This window comes from Protomyctophum bolini (assembly GCF_963924005.1).
Source record: "Protomyctophum bolini genome assembly, chromosome: 5".
Taxonomy (NCBI): Eukaryota; Metazoa; Chordata; class Actinopteri; order Myctophiformes; family Myctophidae; genus Protomyctophum; species Protomyctophum bolini.
The window spans coordinates 10,063,552-10,081,446 of NC_137866.1; the positions used below are offsets into that span (position 1 = coordinate 10,063,552).

The following is a 17,895-nucleotide window of genomic DNA, read 5'->3' on the forward strand; positions in this document are numbered from 1 at the left end:
GAGAGAGAGACAGGTGGGGGGGACCCTCTTTTATTGCATTCCCTCCAACTGGTAGAGCCCTCTCTTCCTAACCGAATGGCCCATCTAATCCAGGTGGGAGAGTGTGCATTAATCAGGCGATGATGATGAGTCAGGATTACACATATTCCTAAATTGGCTTAATACTCTCCTAGAGCTTAAACACACAGCTGAGCCTATTCTATTACACAATAATAATTACAGCATCAAAACAGTCAGACCTCTGAGCCGATCATCTGTGCTCTGCTGACTTCATAGTGGTGTAGTGATTTCTTTAAAGATTACAGAGCTGTCCTATACTGTATAGTTAGTAGTAGTAAATATCAAAACAAAGTTCTAAAGTGCGTTACATAAAACTTGATACATAAAAACCAATAAAAAGTGTAAAATGTGCAGTGAGAAATAAAAACATTAAAATATTAAAAGAATGAACACCATTTTCAAAGTGTCAAATAAGGAATGGCCTTTTCGACAACAGTAGGCCTAGAGAGCCTTATGTTTTAAGAAGAGATTAATGAAGTAATTAACCAAACAGCACCCCCTGACCTTACACCCCCAACCTGGCAAGAAAACGATCCTTGACAGGAGAAGAAAAGGAGGAAACCTTGGGAAGGCTCACAAAAGACTTCCAGGGGGGACTGACAACGTGCAATAACAAGTGAGCAATATATAAATGTAAAATAAAGAACTAAAACTGTTAAATGGACATGCTGGCAAAGTGACAGACTACTATCAGCAGGCATAATGTGGGCATTAGTTTTCGTTCTACAGTTGTCAGCATTTATACAAGAATGGTGGCTTGCTAGTCACCTCTAATGTTTAGAATACCATTAGCCTACTCCCATTGGGGTAATCAAAGCATGCCCAAATCCGTGTTTTTGACACTATTACTATCTATTTGGTTATAGAATATTGATATGGATCATGGACTGAAATTGGATATTAAATGACATGGACTATTCCATTGCCCAGGCCATTGCTGATCATAACCCAGGGGCTATCAATGATAGCATAATAATGAATTCACCATAAATGAAAGGTGAGCCAATAACAGACAGGAATTAAGGGGTTAGAATTTTACAACAACTAAATTTGTTATATTTTAATGTTCTAAAACAGGCATAATAATCCGTGTGGGGGGGCAACAGAGTATCTGGTTCAATACTCAGTCTGAAATCGTGTTGTTTACTGGCTCAGTCTGGCTACATTATTTACAGCTACTGTATTGTATGGCTGTATGCTGATCCACTGGCCCTCCCCCGCCATTGGCCAGCATGAAGCTCAGCTGACTTCAAAAAACGCCAAAAGGCTACAATCACCCAGTCACGAGTTACTGTAACTGATTCCCACTGTCTAGCGTTATAGGAAAAGCAAATTGTATGCAAATAAAAAATTGAAATAAAATTAAAAAATAGGGCCAACAGCACCCAACTACAGACAATAGCACAGCCCTTTGACAAAACGTCGAATTATGCAAATGATGTGCTGTGCTAAATACTTGGCGTTTGTAGGCCCGCCGCCCGCCAGTCAGCAGTCCGTCTGTCTGCACTTGACTCAAGTGCTAGTGCTTCATAACTGCACGTCGTATTTCAAGAAATAAGCTGTTGAGCTGTCTAAACGTTGAATGGACTTAAAAACACAACACAACATCACAGTGATAATACCCACTCACTGCACGTCAGATAGGACTGCAGGGACAATAATAACATTGTGTACTGAATGAGGAGAACCCGCTGCCGTTCCACAATAGCCTAAGTACATATAAAGCAAATATATTAGTTGACATGTGTTATCACATAATAACAAGGTCTACTCACCCAAACGTAGCCTATTATCTTGTCCATCCAGCAGGCTGTTTTGCGTTTACGAGCTGGTTTAACGTTATATATTCCCTTAGCTATGTACAAAGAGCTTTCAAATAGGGCTTTAGCTGATTTACATGGGGGCCGGGGGGGTCGTATAAAATTATTTTACACCAAATAATTACATTTGCACAGAGCTAAAAAATAAAAAATACAAAAAGCGCGTATTCGTATATATTTTTTTGCTATATTTTATGAGGTTCTCCCATGGTGCTGTCGGCTTGAAAATCCCCACTCCAGTCGTCGAGCCTTGGTCTGTCCAATTGCAGTGATGCTTGCCTTTTTCACATAATTTGTCCACTCGCTCGTCCTTATGGCGACTCACACTTGTGTACCCCGTGTACCTGTCCATTCAGGTGTTTAAAAAAATAATCGTTATGTACATAATTTACAGCATGCGGCTATTCGGTAGTTCAAGTGTATTGAATGCGCTTGTCTGCAGCCGCTCGTTCCTATCTCGACAGTCGAGTACACTTGCCACAGGCCGTCTGTGGGATGCAAACGAACTGTAGTCGTTCGGTGTGATCACTAGAGGGCAGTGGTGCACGCCACGGTGTTTGCATATAGGCCAAGGGATGTTTCGAACACATTTGCGTGAAACAGTTAAAACCCTCGGTCCCTTTTGACCACTTTTATAATGTACGAAATGTACAAAAGAATAAAAGTCAATTATACTGTCATCTCTCACCTCACTGACAACTAGGGTAAGCTATAGCTAGGTAGGTAAGCTAAACCCTGCCCTGTGGCTGGTAGCATGTCAGGTCCACCCATGCAAATGCCATGGGCAGATTGAACGCCACTATCGCCAATACAATAACCGCGACCCAGTCTCCCTCTGGTGGACTTCGCCATGTATGACACTTGAAGTGCATTTAAAGAAAAAACGCACCTAATAATTGGTTTTATAAACATTCAGCTAAAAACGAATTTAATGATCAGCATTGATTCCACAATAAAAAACATTCCTTCACCTACTTTTTTTTTAACAAAGCTATACGTTCATAGCAACAAATAGACCAAGGTAGCCAAATTAGACTGTTCCATGTTAGGATTGACAATAGTGAGATACATTCAACTGTGTAAGAAATACCACATACTCAAAATACAAGACGTAAAAGGTTGCAGTTTGTAAATAAGCACACACATACGAAATGTATTATTTTAGGCCTGAGACAAAATTCACAGCATCGCCAACACGCCCTACATATTAACAATAGTGCTGTGTTCGATGAGTAAAGATGCATGCAAGTAGTTTCTTGAATCTGGTATTTCCTGCACAAATGTCAATAATTCTGTAAACATTGAGCAAGCAGTACTCTACAAACTGCTGTGCCGCAAGTTGTCAGAAGTGGATTGTAGCTGAGCTACAACATCATTCATAACAGCATAGGTGAAAGATATACTATATCACAGGATATTACATTAATGTATGTTGAAATGTGACTTTGCCCACTGGACAATGTATTTGTTAGAGCAGCTGCTTAGGACAGTAGGTGGTTGTTTGTCTACAGTACCTCATGTAGTCTTCCCACTGTGTAGGAACAGACTTACCCCATATCACTAAGTAGAGAAAAATAAGACAGGGATTTCTTTCACCAAATTAAAAAATATGGGGAAAAATATATATACATATCCCCTTTGTTCAAGCAAAGGTGACTAAAACACTAGCAGTGGACTTTGTGAAAGACCTAAGACCTAATTCAAAATCCTGCATGGGCTTTGGAAGACCTACTGTATTGTTCATTCTCTGGTATCACTTATGATTTTATTTTATTGTTTTATACTTAAGTTGCGTGTAAAGTTAAGTCACGCACCAAAAATAGCAGCTCTAGTGTGGCTATTTTCAGTGTGTGACACCCGAGCGCGACTAAGAATAAATCAGGCATTACATTTTGGTCATCACACCTTTGGCCTCTGAAGCTTCCCTTTAGCTTACTTACATACTGCAGTCCTGTGTTACAGACCAGTTTCACCATCATCTCATAACTTGACCAGGCAGGTTAGGTGCTGCCTGACACACTTTGCACACAAAATCCAGCATATTTTTCTCAATGAAATGAGTTCCATGTCTGTCCTCCTTTGCAGTCCACTCATGCCCGTCTGAACAAACAAGACAGGAGAAGATGCTAGAGTAATAAAATGTCTAAGGCGGTCTGAACCATCCAAAAGTTCCTTGACTTAGAAACCGTAAGCACTAAGCATGATCCGCGGGTGGTAAGTCATTGCAGCACTGCTAAAGGCACGGTATGTGTTCCATCATATAGGAGTTCCAGAAGTGCTCCCTTACAAATTGTCCAGAGGTGCCCGCAGCGGAATGCAGCCGTCCATCTCCAGAGACTCCGGCCAGCCTTCGTACTTGTTGTTAGTCTTAGTGTTCTTCATACGCTAAAGGACACGGACACAAAAGCAAACTCGGTTAAACTCAGATCATTCAATCATCAATGGTAATGGTTCTCAAAGTGGTCTCAGGGGTTCCAGGGGATCTCCAGCTAAATTAGGAAAAGTTTAAAGAACCTGTAAAGGGAATTTGTTGATCCGTTTCTAAACACTTTATACATGTTAAAGAGTAAATATGTACAAACTAAGAGGCACAGTACATATTGTACAAGCTCGATTATGATATGAATAGGATTTTTGCCTATGCTTGACACATTTCTCTTTGCAGTTTGGTTATTTTTCTCCTTGCTCGCCTGAGGGCCTCCCCCTAAATTATGATTTTATGGGAGGGGTTAAAATCATCACTTGATGACACACTGGGCTGATACTGTAATATGTAATGACATACTTAAATCATAAGTGTGTGATGATTTAAGCTCTTCCCCTAAGAACACGCAGAATATAGTGGCAGCCATCATTGTTTATACTCCATTGTACTAATGTGTCACACTGATGCCTTCTTCTTTCGTGTATCATCAAATGTCCAACTCAGCATCATGTAGCCCCGCCGTTGTCTGGGGCCAGCCTCCGAAGGTGGCTCGCCACACTCGCATGCTGCACTCTGTCAAGCCCCACTTTTTCATAGCTGATTTGAAGCAGCCGACTCCAGTGCACAGGCGGTTCAGTAAGGTCCATTGTTGGCATGGTAGGCCCTCTCCTTCAACACGATCCCCTGGTTCACAGATGTAGCGGTGCATATAGGAGCCCGGCAGACTCCCACTCCTGCTTCCAGGATGCCGCTAGCCATGCACTTGTGGACAAGTCCTCCGGGATGGAGCGTAGCATCTCTTGTGCTGCCTTGTTGGAAGGGTGCCAGGACTTGAGTCTGTTTGGAGGCTCTAGTGACTCAGAGTCTATATCCACTGTAGTGCTGTGCAGGATATGCCACTAATGCCAGTAATGTATCTGGGCTTTCCTTGCTAGCTTGATGATAGCAGCCTCTCATCGGAGGCTGGCCAGGGCAATTCCTGCAAGGACTGGCAGTTAGGAGTGGACACAGGAGTGGGTTTCAGGCAGCCAGTCATGGTTCGGAGAGTTATTAATTATGGTGTCTACCTTTTTGAAATGTGGGCGCCTACACCAGACTGGGGCACTGTATTCAGCTGCAGAGAAGACCAGGGCATGGGTGGAAATCTGTAGTGTGTTGGCGGAAGCATACCAGCAAGGCTACCAGCAAGGCTACCAGCGAGGCATCAGATAAGTGAGACCCTTGATGTGACCTTGGCTCTCACGTCTTCAAGGTGTTGATTGAATGAAAATTGAAGAGTTTTAGCCTCCCTGTTGTTGAGGTGGTATGCTGCAGACACCGTCTTGCCTGTGCTGAGCTGCAGGCACCACCTGTGGAGGTAGGAAGCCAAGATGTCCATGTCCTGGTTAAGACCATCTTCCATTGGCTTTTCACGGTTGGTCGTCATGGCATAATGGCCAGATCATCTGTGTACCTATACTTCCTTGATGTTGTCTCCGGTAGGTCATAAATGTATATATTAAACAACATCGGGGAAAGGACAGAGCCCTGGGGGACGCCATTCCTCAATCTTCTCAGCCTGCTTCTCTGACCATAGCCGGTTCGTAGGATGAAGATGTGGTTTGACAGCATCTCCATGATGAAGTTCACCATATGGCGTTCTGAATTTGTCCTCAGAAGCTTTAGGTGCCAGAAGGTGTCATGTCGACAGAAAAAAGCATATCTACAAGCTCACCAACTCAACTATTTTAGCCATGCAACGCCATGACGAAGTATAAAGCATAGCATAGACATACACAAGGTGGTTCGATGTGTCGAGTAGAAAAGGCAGAGGGAGTAGTGAGGACAGCCATTACACACTAAATTAAGACCATGACACAACATTACACATAAAGACCACTAACCTAAATACCTGATCCCATTCCCATATTCAAGTAAACAGCTTCACATTTCATGTGACTTAAAGTGCATCCTGGTAATGCATATTTTCAAATTTGACATTTTTTCAAATTCATATACAGCAACCAAATACAATATGGTGGTCCTTCACACTAAAAGGTTTGAGAACTACTCATCTATGGGTCCTAGTAGAATCTACCATGTACATACATACATACATACATGTATTATGTAGCCAGTAGCCATAATACACTATGTGGTCAACACTAATCAATAAGAATGCCGCCCTCTTCCCACTCTAAAGCCAGGACCGCAGCTCTACATGTGTGAACACAAAAATAAGAAATGGCATATATTACCTGCTCAAAGGGACTTTTATTCTCAATGCCCTTGGCCCCTACAAACACCCAGCTGTCTCTAAAGGCAAGCTCCTTCACTGCTGTGCTGCCGAGTTCTTCAAACAGTCGCCGAGCCTCATCGTTCAGTCTGCCATTGAAATGAGGAGAAGATAAGTGGTTGAACATTAATAAATTGCAAAGAGTCATGGGCATACTTTGGGCGGCAGGTATGGCTGAATTGTTTACATTCCTCCTCTGTTAACCGGTTATGCAATACCTGTTTGGGTGGTGCACCCCTCAGGTGCCACACCGCAAAAATAAGGGATAGTATTTCACATCCGTATGAGCACCTTTTTATCATTATCATGTTTTGCTATCTCCGTTGAGCACCTGGTTAGTTCCTCTTTTTCCTCTAACTAAAAAGGTTCTCGTAAAATACTGTATATATTTAGGCGATAAAGACAAAAACTGATAAAGGTGATTGACAATTGTTTGACTTGACCAGTTAGCTGTACAAAGGCATGTTATACCTCAGTGGGAATTTTATATACAGTAATAATTTTAATAGTATTATGTATGTTGGTTGAAGAGTTTGAAATCTGAATGCAGATGACAGACTTAAACAAGATTTCAGGCACTCAATTGAATTATTAACACCTCCAGACTCAATCATTTCAAGTGCTGTCCATTCATAAGCAACTATCGATTCAAAACTACTATGTTTTTGATAAACTGTCAATGAGCAGCTGCTGTAAGTACTTACCAGTGTCAAGGAATAACTCAACAAAACAAAAGGTTCTCAGAATTAAATACACTGAACATATATTTTTAAGCTACACACAACTGTAGCTTAAAAATGCTGAAAACGCAGCAATACTCTGTCAGAATGGTTTCCATGTGTGACTGTAGAAGAGAGGCAGGGGTGAAGAGGTGCAGGGGAGAACACATCACACACGCTTACTTTGTAGCTGGATCATCAAAGGAAGCCACGAACACAAGAGTTCCCTCATGGAGAGGCCGGAGATACTTCAGCAGGTCTGAAACATCTGGGAATGAAAAGCATATGAGCAAAGTACTCAGATTTATGGACTCTTATGTTCAACACACCACATGTTTGTGCAACATGCTTATTTATGTAAAGCTCATTGTTTTAATTACCTCCCGCCCACATGTCAAATGACTTGGTGTCCAATAGCTCTCCTGTCACCCCTGCAAACCACAAACATCCACTAGATGTTAGAGCAGGCACACAATAAGAACACACAAGAATTAAACCACATAATACATTCCATTGGAGGCTGGAGGCTGACATTCTTACCATTTACTAAAGCTATGTTTAGTCCTCGGCCAACATTGTTCTTTACACTGCTCACCAGCCTACAAGAGATAAAGTGAGATTGATTGAAGCTTTGACTGAGAAACTGTACATTCTTGCACGCAGAAGATACATTGTTTTCATGCTAAGTTGTATTAGCTACAAAATACAGACACAGACTGTAAGTGAACTGCCAAAACGGAAAGATCCACGCACGCAACAGACTACCAACAAAAGAGGGGCAGCCAGACAAAAGAATACTTGCATTGAGCTCCTCAGACAGACCTGATGCCCGGTTAGGATGACAACACAGAGAAAGAAAAAGTGGCACGCGTGTTGTGTTTAACAACAAAAAGACAGTGGAAAAGAAACAAAGTAGTAAGGAGAGTAAATGTGCAGTGATTCTCACATCTTATCCTCGAGGCAGATTTTGGGTCCGATGACATTGGCAGCACCAGACACTAGGCGGAAAGCCAAGTGTTTTGGGGGACAGGCAGCTGAAAGGCCACATTTATACCTATGAGGATGAGGCTCCGCTAAAGGACATAGATAGTAGTACATGAGTTAGTGATGACAAAGAAGAGATGCTACAGACTCAGTCAAAACAATGGTTGCCAGTGATAAGTGTGGTTATATTATGTGTTACTAGTTATTCTACTTACCAGGTGTTGGTTCCTCAATTTTACCTGAACATTTAAACAAAGAATTTTAGTACAGTACAAACGGGATCAATGGCAATTACAATTAAATCTCATTGAAGAATAATAGCAGTAGCTAGCTCCACATGTTGTCCTACCTGTGAAGAGATTACTCAGGGAGGTTGAGCCACTGTCCCCACCAAGTAGTACGATGCTAACCACCCACCATGTGAGTCCCAACAGCAGCAGCACGGCTACAACACGCAAAACTCCTGCATAACGTGAAGGAACATGAAGGAAAGTACAAATTAAATGAGCATGACCAGCACAGGACAGTTCTCAAATTAAATACATGCATGTACCGAAAATGTCTGCCAACCTGTTAATCTCATGATTCACCAGGGTCGCTGTCCTGTAAAGACCGAAAGAACACGTTAAGGCCGATGCTGTGCGATATGTCCTGTATTATTCATGTCTTTCGTTTGTAAATTTACAAACTGGTCAATCAAGATGGCTCGACAGAAGAGATGACGCTACCATGAAGTGTGTGGATTCAATGAACCCCGTTGGTTGTTGCATAACAACGCATGAACTAAAGCAGTGAGTGAGAATGTTGCTCAATTTTGTGTAATCCACAACAATACACCGCAAAGGGACTGAGAAAACCTACCCGATGTTTCAACGAAAGAGAGAATGAATGTCTTAATTGACTCTTATGAAACGGTAGAGCTTTTGCTCTTCTTGTCACCATGGCAGGGCGACTTTATTTCTTGCGCTGTTTCCTCATCGAGACGTTGCTATTTCCCCCCCCCCCTGCGAAATTAACACTTTGCCTTAGTAGTAGAACAACTCCCGAAAACTCGAATAAGCGCTGTTTTAGTCGATCGTATGATGTATTGATTTTGACTGTATTATTCACATCATTCCAGTTTTGTCACGCTTGGAAGAATTATGTCGTCTCTGGTCTGTGTGTTTCTTTCCTCACAAATCTTCCGGTTTCGCGTTTATGGGTGGATTCTTCGGCGTGTGTGATGTCACTGGGCGTGTCGCTTGCCAAAAGAACAGATCTACAAGCTAACAACGCGTCGCGATGAGACGCGTCGTTAGCTTGTATATCTGTTCTTTTTGGCACGCAAGCTTGGACCAGGGGGCGTGGTGGGGATCCATTCTTTTAGCAGTTTGTGCAGATCCGGTCTAGAGCGGACAAGGAAATAAGGAATAATAATAATAATAAGCAAAAAAGAAAGAAAGAACATAAAATAGCATTAAAACGAAAGCAAAACAACAAAATAACATGAAAACATAGCAAAAAACACAAAACAACATTAAATAGCAAAAAAGCAGAAAATCAGGCAGAACAGTGAACACAGATTTAAAAAACTATAAAAGCAAGAGGCTCTAGACAAGATATTGAGGATACAACCGTCAAGATTTATTTATTTTATTTCGTTTCACTGGTTGTTTGCATTTGATAATCAACACGTTGTCTTTTGAATTAACACAATAAAGCAATGCAAACGTTATAGACGAACGCCTCCCTTCATGTGTGAGTGTGTCACGGGCACGTAATATCTGACGCACACGCAACTATAATAATACTGTACACACACACATCCTGCTTTCAAATCAAGATGGCAGCTTCCAGTGTTGCACCCTCGATGGCCAAAATAATTAAGCCACTCTGGAGTGGACGACTGGGAAATACGGTTAAAGTAAGAGACGCTTGTCACGCATGATCATTCATGTCTTAGTTATATCGACGTTCCATCCAGGTTAACCTCCAAGGCTTTTTCCCCTCGCAACACAAGGTCATTTGGTTGGCTGGCTAGGCACTGAGCAAGCTATACTTATAGTTATAAGCATCTCTCCTCATCACAAATATATATTGTGTGATATCTAGGTTTCTGTCCATTTTGATAACGTTACTGTATTTCAGGTATTTGGAACAACTTTCACAAGTCATAGACAGAGGTCGACAAACGCTGTGAGTTGAAATATTGTCTGACCTCTTTGCTGACTGAGCTTGTTACTTAAATAGAGTTTCCTTTTCATAAACGTTACTCACATTGACTGGGGTATTACTAATACCCCAGTCAATGTGGAATATGATTCACAGCCTTTCTAGGGCTATCAGGGGCGGGGTTGCATGCATGCATCTGAATCTGATCTCAATACTACCTGCAGAAGCGTATAATGCAGGCACTGCAGGCAGCATTGCAATCATGCAATGTAATTTAATAAACAACAGCTTTATCAATAATTTCTGTGATAGAACTGGTGTCATCAGTTTGGCAGCTTCTGCCACATGAATCATTGTTGATAACCTGTTTGGCCCAACAACTTTCCTATAGAGGTGTTTTTTGTTTGTTATTTATGTTGGCATTTGTTTTAACTTTTCCATGATTGATCTTCTGTGGGAGGAGTTTGTAAGCTTTTGGATTTCTTGTACACTAACATACCAAACTATTTTCTCTTCTGGCTTGTTCTACTGTCCATCTTCAACGAACAGAGAGAACACATTGTAAGTAATCACGCTAATGTCACTCTGTCACTCAATAGTCTGCACCAAAACTCAACTTTTATTATAGGATGAAATTGCCAGTGTACCCCAAACATTTCCACAACGGCAAAATAAGTGATCTGTATTTGAGCTGATTACAGTTCAATCGTTACTGACTTGAAGATGTCAATGTTTCAGCCACCTCCGGCAAAGTATGGAGGCAGACACACAGTCACACTCATACCCGGAGATGGGATTGGTCCAGAGCTGCTTAATCACGTCAGGGAAGTCTTCCGGTTGGTCAAGTCATGTTACACAAATGAAATGACATTCAGCTTCTGTAAATTACTTTCAGGTGATTTGGCGCCGAGTTGGCCTAATCCTGTGACATTCCATCACGCTGTAGGTTCAGCTGTGTGCCGGTGGACTTTGAGGTGGTGCATGTCAACTCTTCTTTGACCACTGAGGACGACATTAATGATGCCATCACTGCCATCCGCCGTAATGGAGTTGCCCTCAAAGGTGAGAAAAGGGAAAGATGTTTTTGTTCTGTTCTTTTTGTTTGTTGTGGGTGAAATAAGGCTGAGAAGATTGTTGTAATTCAAACATATATATTTCACTGATCACCTCTTTTGACAGGAAATATAGAGACAAACCACACCATGCCGGCTTTTGTGAAATCCAGGAATAATCTCCTTCGGTAAGGATTTTAAGTCCCTGCTAAAAAAAGGCCCTTTGTTGTGAAACCATACCCTGTGATTTGGCCTAGTGCTCTCAGCTGACTATCTATTTCTGTTGCCCTCCTCTCTTCTCACTCTCTTCCTCTACATTACGTGTGTTTGTGTGTACTGTACATCCGTTCACAGCACCAGTCTAGACTTGTATGCCAATGTGATGCACTGCCAGTCTCTCCCCGGCGTACAGACTCGCCACAAGAACATTGACATCATGATCATCAGGGAGAACACAGAGGGAGAGTACAGCAGCCTGGAGCACGAGGTCAGACAGATGCATTTCCGGCCCCTTTTCCACCAAAATAACTTGTTCTAGAACTGGTTCCGCTCTACAGTAGATTCTTGGAATCTTGGTGCTTTCATGGAACCGGCTTGCGTTTCCACCAGTTTTAAGCAGAACCATTGTAATTGGGGGTGGCGCAGCTGAGTGGTTAGAGAGCCCCAGGTTCGATTCCAGGCCTGGACAGCAATGTGTTGAATATGACAAAAGTATGGTCAAAGTATCCATGTGAATTACAGTTTCCCTTTTCTTTTTCAATTAGGATTTTAGATTTTTCGCGGGCTCTCTTGATCATTCAGTTATGTCACCTAAAACTGGTGGAAACGCAAGCTGGTACAGGCCGGTTCTGTGAAAGAACCAAGGTACCAAGAATCTTGAACAGAAACGGTTCTAGAACCAAAGTTATTTTGGTGGAAAAGGGGCCAGTTGTGAACAGTTGTGCATCCGTGTTAACCAAAAAGGGAAAGTAAAATAATTGCTCAAGCTTCACATTGCACTTTTGATCTTGAAACTATACATTTTATTTAATTTTACAAATGCATTATTTGGGCTTTTTAGATTTTGTTTGTTCATTTAAAAAAATGAAAAACAAATAAAATGTAAGCTGCCAAATAAATCAGTGAAAACCCACTCCCTCTAGTGGTTCCATTCCTACCTACTATTCATTAATTTCTCCCTCCTGAGTTTATTTTATAATGTTTTTTACAGTGTCTATACTTTAGTTTGAAGCAAATTCCATATTAGCAGTAGCACTAACCTGTTTATTATTACAAATCTATACCAGCACACTGTAGTCATTGGCGTCCTAGGCTTTTGGGGACATACTGTGTATACTACATTGTTTCTTTCAGCTTACCTTTTCTCCTGTCTTGCTGTCCCACGGTAGAGTGTGCCAGGGGTAGTGGAGAGTCTCAAGATCATCACAAGGACTAACTCCCTCAGGATTGCCGAATACGCCTTCCGACTGGCCAGGGAGAAGGGTCGCCACAGGGTCACCGCTGTCCACAAGGCCAACATCATGTGAGTCGACCTGTGTGATGTGACAACATGATCGCTGACTCAAGTCAAACATACTATTTTTAATGTTTTGGTGACATGGCTTGTTTTCTCCCATTAGGAAGCTTGGTGATGGTTTGTTTCTGCAGTGCTGTAGGGAGGTGGCTGCTGGTTACCCAGACATAACCTTTGACGCCATGATAGTGGACAACACCACCATGCAGGTGACCAACCCTTTTGAATGATATGCCAATAGTTTTGACATTTGTTACGTCTATGAAGCATGTTTCAATTAAAAATTTCATCTATAACTACCTCCTTTTCCACATGTGATCTGATTGGTATCTTTAGCTGGTGTCCAAACCAGAGCAGTTTGATGTTATGGTGATGCCCAATCTATACGGGAACGTGGTCAGCAATGTGTGTGCCGGCCTAGTGGGAGGGCCTGGGTTGGTGCCGGGGGCCAACTACGGACGCGACTATGCTGTCTTTGAAACGGTAAGCAGTTGCCATTAGTTTATACGTTATAGTACTAATCTATACAAAAATGATCTAAAAACGATTGTGGAAATGCTTAATATAATATAGAGCGCCAGTTTAGGCACAGGGATATATATCCACAGACACGAGAGGTGAAGGGTAACATTTACTGGGAATCAACAGGGGGAAATGACGGTACAGAAAGATCGGATCACCTGGGGCTCAGGTGCCTATATGCTGTTCCCACACTGACATGTTGCCATTCCTGGCGTGTGACATCATCATACCCGGAAGTTATGCGGGAAGTTCGGGATAGCCTACTGAGTGGCACAAAACAACGTTCTGGCATTGAAAGCCCATACATCAAAACAGAAAAGTCCTATCCGATTGTGATCTACGTTAAACTCACCAACATTGCCAGTGTATGGAAAGCTTGACTTATCCTCTTTCTATCAGGTTTTGTTCCATAAAAATCCACCATAGACACGTTATGAGCCAGAGCTACTTTCTGTCAAGAGATTCCGTGCGGGTGATTATTGTGTGATTGTCAGAGTTTGGAAGCACTTGTTTTCAATAACGCAACGTCCTCCAGGTGATATGCAAGAACGTTGAGTGATGTATAACAAACTCTGCTCCAAACGCTCCATGCTGCTCAATGTTAGTCTTCTGTTCTAGATGCATAATACTCTATTCAAATAACCAGATCTTATATTACATGCTACGGAAAAGTAGTGCATTTTGCTACATGCTCTATGGTTGTCCTAGAAAAAATGCATGCAAAGGCATTTCAAACAATTTAGGGAATGTGAAATCGCAACTTATAATATATATAAAAACATACGTATAGTTTTCATAATGTTCTATAATAATTATACATACATGTCTCTTTTCTTGATGTCTCAGGCTACAAGGAACACTGGGAAGAGTATTGCAAACAGGAACATTGCTAATCCCACTGCCATCCTGCTGGCGAGCTGCATGATGCTGGACCACCTCAAGTAAGTTAAGATGATTAATAATCATCCACCTCATCCTGGAATATCATACATTATTATTATTGTAGTTTATATACATATGTGTCTGTGTCTGTACCCATTACCCAGGGTTTCCTCCTGAATACATTTAGGCATGGTGGGTATAGGTGCCACTGAGAGTACAAATGTGCTGTTTTAACCCATTCTGACCTGAGATCAGATTCATGCGAGGTTTCCACTGGACACACACTGGTCTGATTAACCCATTCTGACCTTAGATCAGATTCTAAAAATGTCAGTCGTTTCTTCGATTTTTCAAAAATAGCAGACCTACAAGCTCATAGCGCGCCACTCGGTGGCGCGCTATGAGCTTGTAGATCTGCTATTTTTCAATAGCTAAAGCATAACATGATGCTGACACCAAAATGGGTTCCCGTTCAGAATGGGTTAATGAAAGTCGCTGTGAACCTAAGAAGGGCATGCATAACCAACCAAATCATTGGCAGTCCATGACAAGCAAGAATCTCCTCACATTTGTGAGATCAATAAAAAAGTCATTTGCATAAAAAATATTTTGTAGACCAGTTTCAGCTTTACCCACCATTCAGAATAGATGGTTACTCACTACTACTCAGGGGAGCACAAGTGTCTTGCCCAGGGACACTGACAAATAGACCAGGTGCTGGCAAATGTAACCTTTTGATTACCAGACTGATATCATGTGTGACTGTAATCAATCAATAATAAAGTTAAACATAAAACGCCTTTTATAAATGCTGAGAAATTGTGCTACAGCAAGGCTAGGTTAAATTATAGTCCAAGTGCCACCATAATAACTGATGTTAAAATACAGGAGCTTATAACTGCCCTTTTTGTCCCATTCGTAAGCCAATAATGCTGTTGCTCTGACAAAACTGTCTAGATCGCTAATCAGCACAACTGATGATATTTCTAACGTGATTAATCCGTCCTCAAATCTTCTATTAACCCATTTGTGTTTTAAGCATTGTTATACTTTAGCTATTGAAAAATAGCAGATCTACAAGCTCATAGCACGGCACCGAGTGCTACAGCAAGGCTAGGTTAAATTAGTCCAACGGAAATTAAATAAGGCTTTTAATGTGACAGAAATAGATTCTCCCTGGGGTTTCTGAAGGTCATCTAAGTTTGTGTCCCCCTCCCCCCTTTTTAAATTAAAATGTCTTCATATTTTCTGACGTCAGTGAAATCACCCGGGAATTCAGCAGTGCTGCACTGTGCCTCCTCTATACATGTCTGGAGGAAGTCCAGCATGTGATAACATCAATTTTCATTTTTGTGTGACAGTGTTTTCTTTATTAAATACCAGTGAATGCAAAGCGATGTGATACTGATACTGCTGAAACTACTGTTTCAGAATGATTTATTCCTTCCTCTTTCTGTCTCCAGACTTCATGATCATGCCAGTATGATCCGAAATGCAGTCCTCACCACCATGAATGAAACCAGGGTAAGTTAAGTTTCCCTCAGATGCTCGGCTCACCTCCTTACCAGCCGGCTTATCAGAAGGCATTGTTGTTTGAAACAGACCCAGAGGCCAGAGGCCATAGGATGGCAGGTCTGGCAGGTTTCCTCCAGAATCCTCTCACAAAACAAATATTATAGTCTCCTCTTACTGAAATTCTCTCTGATTACTGACATAATAAACACAATTAGTTTTTTTATATAAAAAAAAAAAAAGAGTCTACCACACGGCGCAGCTTCATCCTATGCGGTGTAGTGTGAATTACATTCCCTGAGCTCAATGAAACCCCAGCCAATCTGTTGCGCTTGTCATCCAAAGCAGCAGAAATGCCACTATGGCAGATCTTGTTACCATTAAAGAAATGATAAAGGGAATAATATACACCTTTTTATGAGTCCTCCAAAAGGAATTAATTTTGCGTGCTCAACTAAACAAATGTCAAATGAATCGTTCAACACCTGCTCTTGAAATGAACAAATTACTTATAAACTAAGTGATTAGTAATAAGAAACGGCTACTTCTTTCTTGTGTTGCAGTTACACACGGCAGACATCGGGGGGCAGGGCACCACGTCAGACGTGGTCCAGTCCATCATGAGGATGATACACAGCAAGGGACAGCAGACCCGCGAGTTCTAAAGCCTCTGCCACTCCATACCATGGAGGACAACACACAGACCTGTGTGTCCATGCATGCCTGTGTCCATATAGTGAATACTTTACACCACCAGCTGGTCCACTCACTGTAAAAGCTTCCTTTTGTCCTTCACTTAAGTTTATGCTTTACGTGTCTCCGGTGAACACAATTTAAATTTCTACCATTCCTGTGGTCACATCTGTTTAGTTTGGGATTATGGGCACAGCGGATGACTCTTGAATTATGAGTGTCTGAGGCTAATAAAGAATTGTTAGACAGTGGTACTGAAATATAAACAAGAACGGCCTGTCGTGCCGGCACACACGGTACACCAAACAAATGGGTTATGACATTGCCTTTAAGAAACGTGCAGACATGCATATAGTTTTTGTGCAAAGTCATAAACTGATATCCCTCTTTCGCCACCAGCCAGTGTTTGCCTTTAGCGTTGGTGGTATACATCTATTGATGGAAAATCGTGTAATTTACTGCTGTCGGGACCTTTTTGCATCAATCCAAATATACAGCTTTAGTTTCGCCTTACATTTCTGTGATACTGTTATTGAAAACTCTTGTGCTGTATGTCTGTGTGCAAGATCTATATACCGTACAAAACTGTTATGTAGGTGAGATTAACGCTTTCTGTTACAGCTAAACAGCGCTTGTGCCATAATGTTCTTTTTGTTTTGGACCTTACCTCAATGTGGCCCAAATAATGGGCATAGGCCTCATCTGGCAAGAGCTATTAAATGTGTATATGAAAAGACAGGTTTCTGAGTAAATGTATAACAAATATTACCAATAAAGCAGTTATCCATAATCTGCATCTGTGTTGACCTCAGAGTTCCTACAGGGGCAACAGAAAGTGTTGGATGTACTGTAGATTAGAACATTGGTTCCCAACCTTTTTATACTGAAGTACCACCTCAGAAAATATTTACCTCAGTTATATTAATAACTGATGTTAAAATACAGGAGCTTATAACTGCCCTTTGTGTCCCATTCCTAAGACAATAATGGTGCTGCTCTGACACAACTGTCTAGATCGCTAATCAGCACAGCTGATGATATTTCTAACGTGATTAATCCGTCCTCAAATCTTCTATTAACCCATTCTGGGCGGGAACCACATTTGTTGTTTTAAGCATTGTTATACTTTAGCTATTGAAAAATAGCAGATCTACAAGCTTGTAGATCTGCTATTTTTTTTTAATCGTGAAAATGTGGCGCAAATTTGGAATTTATATTCTTTCAGAGCGAACATTTTTAACTCAAATATTTGCTTCTGGGGGGGTCCCTGGAACAACATATTTAGAG

At 41.5% G+C, this 17,895-nt stretch overlaps 3 protein-coding genes across 6 annotated transcripts in view; 1 reads left to right on the forward strand and 2 right to left on the reverse strand.

Annotated features, from left to right (window-relative positions):
- Positions 1-2,326, reverse strand: part of wnk3 (WNK lysine deficient protein kinase 3) — a 62,191-nt gene extending 59,865 nt beyond the window's left edge. For all 4 annotated transcript variants that reach the window (XM_080763961.1, XM_080763963.1, XM_080763962.1 and 1 more), the window contains exon 1: positions 1,836-2,326. The gene's annotated coding sequence lies outside the window, so the exon portion shown is untranslated. The remainder of the gene's footprint in view (positions 1-1,835) is intronic.
- A 450-nt stretch (positions 2,327-2,776) lies between these two features.
- Positions 2,777-9,481, reverse strand: fam3a (FAM3 metabolism regulating signaling molecule A). Its single transcript, XM_080764200.1, has 10 exons — positions 9,145-9,481; positions 8,854-8,886; positions 8,633-8,746; positions 8,499-8,522; positions 8,246-8,372; positions 7,840-7,898; positions 7,680-7,730; positions 7,483-7,567; positions 6,543-6,669; positions 2,777-4,265 (listed from the first exon to the last, which is right to left on the reverse strand). Exons 2-10 carry the CDS (start codon positions 8,864-8,866, stop codon positions 4,164-4,166), a joined length of 702 nt encoding a protein of 233 aa, XP_080620326.1. The 5' UTR covers positions 8,867-8,886; positions 9,145-9,481; the 3' UTR covers positions 2,777-4,163.
- Positions 9,482-10,037: 556 nt separating this feature from the next.
- Positions 10,038-17,402, forward strand: idh3g (isocitrate dehydrogenase (NAD(+)) 3 non-catalytic subunit gamma). The gene is made up of 12 exons (XM_080763302.1): positions 10,038-10,186; positions 10,411-10,458; positions 11,173-11,270; positions 11,381-11,496; positions 11,614-11,674; positions 11,841-11,973; positions 12,875-13,008; positions 13,106-13,208; positions 13,336-13,482; positions 14,368-14,462; positions 15,867-15,927; positions 16,479-17,402. Exons 1-12 carry the CDS (start codon positions 10,106-10,108, stop codon positions 16,578-16,580), a joined length of 1,179 nt encoding a protein of 392 aa, XP_080619428.1. The 5' UTR covers positions 10,038-10,105; the 3' UTR covers positions 16,581-17,402.
- Positions 17,403-17,895: the final 493 nt, after the last annotated feature.

Excerpts from the sequence above, each read along its gene's own strand:
- idh3g (XM_080763302.1), top strand. The coding sequence starts at position 10,106 with ATGGCAGCTTCCAGTGTTGCACCCTCGATGGCCAAAATAATTAAGCCA. Across the intron at positions 10,459-11,172 it reads GACAGAGGTCGACAAACGCT|CCACCTCCGGCAAAGTATGG; the intron begins GTGAGTTGAAAT and ends TCAATGTTTCAG. Across the intron at positions 14,463-15,866 it reads ATGATGCTGGACCACCTCAA|ACTTCATGATCATGCCAGTA; the intron begins GTAAGTTAAGAT and ends TTCTGTCTCCAG.
- fam3a (XM_080764200.1), bottom strand. Across the intron at positions 7,568-7,679 it reads ATTTGACATGTGGGCGGGAG|ATGTTTCAGACCTGCTGAAG; the intron begins GTAATTAAAACA and ends TTTCATTCCCAG. Across the intron at positions 6,670-7,482 it reads TTTGATGATCCAGCTACAAA|ACTGAACGATGAGGCTCGGC; the intron begins GTAAGCGTGTGT and ends TTTCAATGGCAG.